Source organism: Bison bison, unplaced genomic scaffold (genome assembly GCF_000754665.1).
Source record: "Bison bison bison isolate TAMUID 2011002044 unplaced genomic scaffold, Bison_UMD1.0 scf7180017864239, whole genome shotgun sequence".
Classification (NCBI taxonomy): domain Eukaryota; kingdom Metazoa; phylum Chordata; class Mammalia; order Artiodactyla; family Bovidae; genus Bison; species Bison bison.
In genome coordinates this window covers 5,773,453-5,783,448 of record NW_011494811.1, presented here as the reverse complement: position 1 = coordinate 5,783,448, position 9,996 = coordinate 5,773,453, and the positions used below count along the sequence as shown (strand labels likewise).

Here is a 9,996-nt window from a genome sequence, read left to right as displayed (position 1 = left end):
ATCCAGCCATCTCATCCTCTGTCGTCTCCTTCTCCTCCTGCCCCCAATCCCTCCCAGCATCAGAGTCTTTTCCAATGAGTCAACTCTTCACATGAGGTGGCCAAAGTACTGGAGTTTCAGCTTTAGCATCATTCCTTCCAAAGAAACCCCAGGGCTGATCTCCTTCAGAATGAACTGGTTGGATCTCCTTGCAGTCCAAGGGACTCTCAAGAGTCTTCTCCAACACCACAGTTCAAAAGCATCAATTCTTCGGCGCTCAGCCTTCTTCACAGTCCAACTCTCACATCCATACATGACCACTGGAAAAACCATAGCCTTGACTAGATGGACCTTTGTTGGCAAAGTAATGTCTCTGCTTTTGAATATGCTATCTAGGTTGGTCATAACTTTCCTTCCAAGGAGTGAGCGTCTTTTAATTTCATGGCTGCAGTCACTATCTGCAGTGATTTTGGAGCCCATAAAAATAAAGTCTGACACTGTTTCCACTGTTTCCCCATCTATTTCCCATGAAGTGATGGGACCGGATGCCATGATCTTCATTTTCTGTATGTTGAGCTTTAAGCCAACTTTTTCACTCTCCCCTTTCACTTTCATCAAGCGGCTTGGTGTAGTATTCAGTAAATATTTGAACAAGTGAATGAATAAATAAGTCAATACAAATATACTGAGTTCTTTGTCTTGAAGGTGCAAGCATAGTTTTCATTTCTGAAATGAAATTGTCAATAGAGCTAGCTATACGGAAATTAAGGCCTTGGGACAATTATTTATAGAAGGTAATACTTTCTCTTGAGTGAAGTTTGGAGCTAATTACATGGGAAATTTAGCATAACCTTTTCAGGAAGAAATTACAAAAAGAAAGTAGCTGTACTAATTTTGCTTTTGTTTATGGTCATATAGGAGAAGCTAGGGTTTTCCTTCTTTTTTCTCTTTGTTTTTTATAAGAAAAGGCTAGCTTTTTACCTTAGTTTTTTTTTTTGTTTCTCATACATATACTACTTATCATCTCCACACTGGGGAAAGCACCCTAATTTTCCTTGCCTTAGGGAGATATTAGAGCTTAATTTAAAATACAGCTCACTGTTTCCCTAAACACTCTTAATTACAGTTTCTCATCTGATAAAGGTGCCCAGCTCTTTCTTAACTGGCATACAAGGTGAACTCCAATACTGGTGGTAAATTTGTTTATTCTAATTTATTCACTTAACATATATTATGTGTCAAGGGTTTTGTTCTAAGACTCCTGAAATGAGTTTTATATATCAGTGAAAATATTAACCAGATGTTTCTAATCCTTAGTTTTACAACTGACTTTCTAATAACCATACAGTTGGTTTGAGTGACATACCCAGATCATGTAATTTATTTTAAAACACTTTTTCCATGTATAGAAAAACAAAATTTAAGGACTGTGTTTCATTTTGGTGAATATATTTCAAACATATTCTAGGTGTGCTTACTACAAATACATTCTTTCTTTAATGGCCCAGTGATTAACTGTGATTCTAATTTATTATGCCCAATGACAACATCTTAACTGGAGTTATTTTGTATGTTTAGGTTAATATATTTTGTTACTTAAGATTTAAGTCAGTATATTTTATATTTGTGAAATCTTTCTGCCTAGTATGTTTGTGTTTTCTAGTTATTATTAATACTATGTGGTCTTTAAAATGTGACATAAACTCTGAGGATGCTGATTATAACATCTTGGTTTGTTCTCAATGTATTATAAAGTTGATAGAACAGCAGTAACATTAATGGTACATAGAAGTTGAATTTCAAAACTAATCATAATTTACAGCAATTATCTATCTCTTTTCTAACTTGAAATTAAAATTATTCAGGTATACAATAAACACAGATTCTATTATGGTCATCATTGAAAATATAATAGGTCTAATTTTGGCCAGGCAAAAAAAAGATTTTGGAACTATCTTATTTTGTTTCTTTAAAAGAGATACTTGTCTTAAAATTGTAATCTTTAGATATCTCCAGAGTCATTGTGCTCTGTCATAAAAGTATGCAAGAGCCATTTGCTATCATGACATGCTGGAAGTTTTGAGAACTCTTTGTCTAATTCAAAACAAACAATCATAGATTCCACATGTAAGCGCTATCCTTTGATATTTGTCCTTCTCCATACAGCAGAAAGTAGCACAACATTGTAAGTCAGTGGTACTGCAATACAAATATTTTTTTTTGCAATACAAATTTTAAAAAGAAAAACAGTTATGAAAAACAGGACTTTGCCTAGGGGAACGTGTCCACTGACAATATGGTTATTCTCTGATTAGCTGCTTGAAGTGCTGGAAACCATCTTTATCTGGGTTATGAGGTATTGATATGGCAGCCCATTATGGTAGTAAAGAAAAGGCCACACACTTGAGAGGCAGACCAACCTGAATGTGAAATTCGGCTCTGTCACTTTTACTCTGGTACCGAGGGCAAGTTACTTAACTTCCTCTATAAAATGAAAATTGTAATACTTTAGAGTTTCTGCGCCAGTAAAAGTACCCAGAGTGAGTTCTTGTCAAATGGTAGTTGTACACACAATACAATGTGATGATATGCTTTGGTATTCCCTCAGGTGAAATAAAGGACAAAAATGTACAGGTAGTCGAGCTCCCCATTGTGGACAGTCTTCATCCTCGTCCTCCATATCTACCCCTGGCTGTACCAGAAGACCTTGCAGATCGGCTTGTACGAGTCCATGGTGATCCTGCAGTGTGGTGGGTGTCCCAGTTTGTCAAATACTTGATCCGCCCGCAGCCTTGGCTAGAAAAGGAAATAGAAGAGGCCACCAAGAAGCTAGGCTTCAAACATCCAGTTATTGGGTAAGAATATGATTTGTTTCTCCCAAAGTGATATGTAGTAACAGGGGTACATAACTTTAGAGTACAGTATGAATGTTACAAGGTTTAGTATAATTCTCATAGCCACACCCCAAAAAGAGGTTCCAGTGTTCACCTTAGGCCACAGGGAGATCATTCTTCCTTTGTTCACTTAGAACAGCTGAGTCATCATCATTTAGTCACTTAATAATCTGTTCATTTATTCATTCAGCAAATATATTAAAACATATTTCTGAATTAGCTGTCTCTCCTGGGGAAACAAGCAAAATTTTATTTTATTGGGAATATTTTAGATACTATACATGCTTCCTATCTTACTCTAAGAGGGCCATGAGATGGGGCCCTCACATTTATAGCTTTTCTTTTTACGCCTTATTCTTAGGTTTCTTTCATTGCCACTGGTGATTATTTTGCATTTTTGATGTTCTGTTTTCTTTTTTGTTTTGGAACCCATTTTGAGAACAAAGATTTCATTTGTAACGTAAGATAATGTTGAAATTGTTATTTAAAGTTGTCTCTTAGCCCACTTAGTAATTACTGTTTATATATGTATTCAGTCTCATGCTTATGTTAAAGGAAATGTATCAGGAAATCTTGGAAGCAAAAAAAGTCCAAAAGAACACCTTTGCTCACAAGCATGTGCTCTGTCCTATACCCATACATAAAAAGTTATGAATGAGTTTTTCTGTATCCTGATGCCAGATTTCACACCACAGGAAATGTTCTTTGCCTAAAGGAAAGAATATGAGTTAAGTGACCTTGGTAATACTCCTGCCTGTTCCCTAATTCTGGGTCAAGTTACTTAATAATAGCATTATTGAGCTTTGATTTTTTTTCCATTTGTAAAATAGGAAAGGTAATACCTCCCCTAAAAATGATGATGTGATAATATAAGAATGAAAAAAGGATTTTGGTTCTGTAAGGAGAAAATACACTGTAAAATGTTATTACCTTTCAGAGACTGATGCTTAAGTAATTCCTGAAAATAGATTTGTAGGCTAGACTGTGGCATTCTGCAGCTTCTATTGTTTGTAATAAAGTCAGCTATTGATTAATATTAATACATGTGTTGATTCATTCACTTATCTGCAGAACATTTATTGAATACCTGCTACTGTGGGGGACCAAGATTAATTTTTTTTAAATGACTCCTTTCAACTCATTACAGTCCATGGGAAAAGAGACTTAACAACTAACATTATACTGGGAGAATGTGATTAATGCCCTGAGGAAAAGCATAAAAGTCTTATGAGAAGTCAGGGAAGGGGAAATGAACTTTCTGGACCAAGAAAGCCTTCAGAACCACAGTGTTAGAACAGAATTTTCAAGGTGGAGAAGGATGCAGGATAGTAGTTACATTACCACAATAACTTCAACTGCATTATCTCAGTGATCCTGTAACACAGTCCAGTAAAGTAGGCAGAGATGACCATTTTACAGAAAATCTCTTCCCACAGTTCCAGAGTTTATAAAGGCAAAACCAGGACCTAAAGCTTCTTAACTTTGTTTGGATAACCTGTAGTTTTACATAGCAGAAAGATAACTTTATTAAGTTTTCATGGAGCATCCCCCACATTGAGAACTGACCAAATACAGGAACTTGAAGTTCTGCAGACAACTAAGTTATTTGCACACTGAGGTAGTGTGTTGTCTGAAAGAGGGGTGCACTAGAATTCAAGAATCTAGGAGTCCAGACTAGTTTCTACAACTTAGCAAGTTATGTGACATTGGACAACTTACTTGGTTATCCTCGGCCTTCGTTAATTGTCACTCTTTGTGTATTAAAAAAAAAAAAAAAGCACTGGGTTAGATAATAGGTATCTATTAACACAATAATAGACTTTTGTGTCTACCCATCATTCATTCATTCATTCATTTGTTGTGTTTGGTGGAACTGGGAATAAATAAAATCAGATTCCTTGCCCTCGAGGAGCTGTGATAATGAAAATCAGGCACACAAGTAACTTTTACTTTACAAGACTGGGCTGAAATGCAGTGAAAGAAACCAACATTCCTTTTTGCCTTATGTTGTCATTTTGTTTCCTGAAATGTCTTCAGAGGCATCAGTTTCTTTAACTGTTAGATGAAAGAGATACATTCTATATCCTTCACAGATCTAACATTCTAATTCTTTCATGAAATTCCATTTAAGGTCCTCTGAAATTATTGGTCCAGGCCTAGTTTTAGGAATACTTGGAGAACTGAGAGAATTGCTTAGTAGTACTCTGCTCCTCTTCCTTTGATTGTTCCTTTTTGTTATAGATCTCCTTTCCCATTTTTCCACTTGTGCCTTCATCTTCATATGTATATAAGTTACTGACCCCTATTCTGCTGCTGCTGCTGCTAAGTCGCTTCAGTCGTGTCCGACTCTGTGCGACCCCATAGACGGCAGCCCACCAGGCTCCGCCGTCCCTGGGATTCTCCAGGGAAGAACACTGGAGTGGGTTGCCATTGCCTTCTCCAATGCATGAAAGTGAAAAGTGAAAGGGAAGTCGCTCCGTCGTGTCCGACTCTTCGCGACCCCATGGACTGCAGCCCACCAGGCTCCTCCGTCTTGGGGTTTTCCAGGCAAGAGTCCTGGAGTGGGGTGCCATCGCCTTCTCTGGACCCCTGTTCTAAATGGTACTAAAACAAATGCATGGTAAAAATCAGAATTTCAAGTAGTGTTTCTTCTTATGAAACTTCTCATTGAAATTCAGTGGAATTGTTCTTTCTGTCCCATTTCATCTCCGGAGCACAATGAGCAATTCCAAATTTCCTGAGAGAACCAGTGACTAAGAAGATTGTGAAAAGGAAAAGATGTGATACAATAGGTGCTCATATGCTAGTATTCACATCTGGACTATCATCTGAAATGCAAAGGAAAGAATAGCCGTGAAGATGACAGAGTAACTCCAATGAAACTGAATCCTCACTCCAGATTCATAATAAATGGCAGCCTCATAGGCTGCCGTCTATGGGGTCGCACAGAGTCGGACACAACTGAAGCGACTTAGCAGCAGCAGCAGCAGGCTTGACTTAATGTGAAAGTGTTAGTCGCTCAGTCATGTCTGACTCTTTGTGACCTTATGGACTATAGCCCGCCAGGCTCCTCTGTCCATGGAATTCTCCAGGCAAGAATACTGGAGTGGGATGCCATTCTCTTCTCCAGGGGATCTTCCAACCCAGGGATCGAACCTGGATCTCCTGCATTGCAGGCAGATCCTTTACCATCTGAGCCACCAGGGAAGCCCAGGCTTGACTTAAGACTTGCTCATATATTATGACCTAAAAGGAAACAAATCTACCTTGTTCTTTTCTTTTATGAGCAGTGGTTTAGTAACTTGGGAAGAGAGGGGTTGTAGAAAGGGCAAATGTAAGGAGTGTTTTAACTTATGAAAACCAACTATGATTACTGTTATTCTTAATTTCATTAAAATACTGTTGAAAGTTGAGGCCTTATTCAGTGCGAGATAGTGTAACTCTTGTGTCCCCAGTTCTACAATTTCACAGTTTTTGAGCTTTTCTTAAATAGGACAGATGAGATTAGTCTCTGCTTGTATTTGGTAGGGTAAAACAGCAGAGAAAGGAAATTCATTATACCTACAACAAAAAAAGGAATGGTTCCATGAACTTAAAATAGTAAGAACTCTTAAAAAATTTGCCTTGCCTTGATTGTGCTATAGCGACTATCCTTGCAGGTCTGTGTGTAACTTAGCTTTAAACTCTACAAGCTGCTGTTACAGTGATAATACAGGATAAAATGAAGAAAAAGAAAACTTGGCATCAAAACATTACAAATGATATATTTAATGTTCTATAATAATAACTGTGAGTCTTGACATCCTTTATTGTCAAAAATATTTAAAATGACTTCTAGGTTTTTGGTTGGTATTTGCTGCCTTATATACAGTCTAACTCTAGAATCTCCCATTTACTTCTGATTGGCCGATTACTTTCTCTTTAAAGCATTTTTCAAAGACTTATTTTCTAATCCCCCTTGTATTAATATGCAAATATATTTCGAATACATGTGTTTGAATTTTTTAATATTGGTTTTATTTTTTCTAATGTTGAAAATGAAAGAAAAATTGGTTTAAATGTACATAAATGGGGAAACCAGAATTGAAAAAGACACACATACCCATGTTCACTGCAGCACTATTTTCAAGAGCTAGGACATGGGAGCAACCTCGATGTCCATCCACAGAATAAGTTGTGGTATATATACACAGTGGAATATTACTCAGCTATAAAAAGCAACACATTTGAGTCAGTTCTCATGAGGTGGATGAACCTAGAGCCTACTATATGAGTAAAATAAGTCAGATAAATACTGTATATTAACACATATATTTGGAAGAAAGACGGTACTGATGATCCTACGTGCAGGGCAGCAAAGGAGACACAGACATGAAGAACAGACTTTTGGACTCAGTGGGAGGAGAGGGTGGGATGATTTGAAAGAATAGCATTGAAACATATTCATTACCAGGTGTAAAACATAGCCTGTGCAAGTTTGATGTATGATGCAGGGCACCCAAAGCTGGTGCTCTTTGACAACCTGGAGGGACAGGGTGGGAAGGGATGTGAGAGAAGGGCCAATTTATGTTGATGTATGGCAAAAACCATCACAATATTGTAAAGCAGTTATCCTCCAATTAAAATAAATAAATTTTTTTTAAAAAAAGAAATGGAAATGTCCATAATGCCACCATGAATAGAGGTATAAAGCTGAATACCCTAAAAGTACTCTGTGGATCAGAGCATTTTCAGCGGAATCTGACTTTATCTCTCTGTCCCTGCAGAGTCCACGTCAGACGCACAGACAAAGTGGGAACAGAAGCAGCCTTCCATCCCATTGAGGAATACATGGTGCATGTTGAAGAACATTTTCAGCTTCTTGCTCGCAGAATGCAAGTGGATAAAAAAAGAGTTTATTTGGCCACAGATGACCCTTCTTTATTAAAGGAGGCAAAAACAAAGTAAGTTAGATAAACTAATGATTCTACAGCGGACCATCTATTTTCAGTCAAAATGAATCCTTAATTTCCCACGACTGGTGATTCTTGTTACATTGAATGTTATTACTGATTATTGGGGGTTTTAAATTCAAACAACTGTGTGCTCATGCAACTGTGGTTATGGTCAAAGCGGTCAAAGCATATTTGTGGTGCCAGCAAGGTGTAGACTTCATTCTGCAACCCCTTCTCTTGACTTCTAGGCAGCAGGCATCTCATCATATACTCTCACGACCTTTGTGTGCTTGGAAGGCAGAGGGCAAGCTTTCTGGTGTCTCTTGTAAGGACGCTCATTCCATCATGAGGGCTCCACACTAAGGATTTCCCAAAGGCCCCATTTCCAAATATTATCACACTGGGAGTTAGGGCTTACACATATGAATTCTGAGGGTACACAAACATGCAGTCCATAACACTAATCAGTTCACAAGACTGTTAAATATGAAACACACAATGTACTTGTCCTTTTGCTCTTACAGTCTTCACTAAGAAACGAAGGCAGCTGAAACCATGTGTAAGATACAGGTTTTCACCTTGTAAAAACTTCTGGAATTTGGAGATTATATTTTTTTAAAAGACAGAGAATCAAAAGAGGAGTTTGATCGGTGAAAGAATAAGGACTGCTAGCTTGTACTGAGCAACACCATTGTTACTGAGCCCACCCCCTATATTTCAGGCACTGTGCTAGGTGCTGGGGGGTCCATGATACACGAGACACTCTCTGCTCTCAAGGAATTCCTCGTAGGGGAATGGACAGCGTGAGTAGTGCTTTTGTTGTTGGTCAGTCACTGAGTCGTGTCCAACTCTTTGTGACCCTGTGGACTGCAGCACGCCAGGCTTCCCCATCCTTCGCTGTCTCCCAGAGTTTGCTCAGATTCATGCCCATTGAGTTGGTGATACCATCCAGCTGTCTCATCCTCTGTCATCCCCTTCTCCTCCTACCCTCAATGTTTCCTAGCATGAAGGTCTTTTCCAATGAGTTGGCTCTTTGCATCAGGTGGCCAAAGTATTGGACCTTCAGCTTCAGCATCAGTCCTTCCAATGAATAATCAAGGTTGATTTCCTTTAAGATTGACTGGTTTGGTTTCCTTGCAATTCAGTAATACCATCTAGTCCAGAAATCATCCCTGAACCCTTGACTAAATGTTCCTCCCCTAAGTGCATTTATCTTAATATTTAGCACTTGCTTATTTCTGGTTCCCTCACATTATAAGCACTTTGAAACTATACCTAGTTCTAGTAAGTGTTCAGTAGGTACTGAGTTATGTTCATTTCAGTCCACTCAGTTTGAAAACATTTTATTAGCAGTCAGTCATTTGACCTATTTGACTTTTAATTAATTTCTCAATCCTTTTTATGTCACAAACAAAAACAAATGTTGGGAAGAAAAACAAATCTGGAATGAATACTATAATGCAAGTATTTATCCAAATCACTGGATAATCCTTTAAACCCTATTTCTACCTTATAAGAATGCAAATTACCTGATATAAACTGCTTTTTCTTTAAGGCTCCCTCTATGGATTATACACACAGACACACACTCTCTCTCTCTCTCTCTCTCACATATACACACATACAAACCAAAAGGCCAAGAAATTCATCAGCCAAATAGAAGCCAAGTTATGTATTATACTTATAATTCTTATATAAGAGTTAGGGATTAAATGAAGATTTGGACACAAAACAAGAAAAAAGTTCCACAGATACTATTCCAGTTTGATATGCAGATCTATTAGAAACAAAGAGAAATAGTTCATCGTAGTCCTTCATTTTAAAATACCTGACTGAATTTGTACCTTAGTGGAAAAAAACATTAAAATATTACTTTATTTACTCTTTTACTTGTTCTTGAATACATCATAAGTTTTCCCCTTGATTAACAAAGTAGTTCATGCTCATTAGAAAATATGGAGTTGATGAGTATACAAATAAGGAAAAAATTTTATTCATAATCTCATTACTCAGTGGTAACAACTATTTAAATATCAACATATTTCAGATATTTATATAGTTATACATTTTAATGGTTGATCATATTCTATATGATTTGAACTCTTCTTTTTCTTAATATAGCAATAGATCCCTTTTCACAGGTTGCTAAAAAAAAAAGCCATTGTCAGTCTTTTTTTTTTTTTCAGTAG

General features: G+C 37.3%; 1 protein-coding gene across 13 annotated transcripts in view; it reads left to right on the top strand.

The window, feature by feature from the left end:
* FUT8 (fucosyltransferase 8 (alpha (1,6) fucosyltransferase)) overlaps window positions 1–9,996 on the top strand; it is a 334,040-nt gene that overhangs the window by 304,393 nt on the left and 19,651 nt on the right. For all 13 annotated transcript variants that reach the window (XM_010846753.1, XM_010846746.1, XM_010846750.1 and 10 more), the window contains 2 exons: window positions 2,588–2,834; window positions 7,640–7,816. In XM_010846753.1, the coding sequence (XP_010845055.1) occupies window positions 2,588–2,834; window positions 7,640–7,816 (424 nt within the window). The remainder of the gene's footprint in view (window positions 1–2,587; window positions 2,835–7,639; window positions 7,817–9,996) is intronic.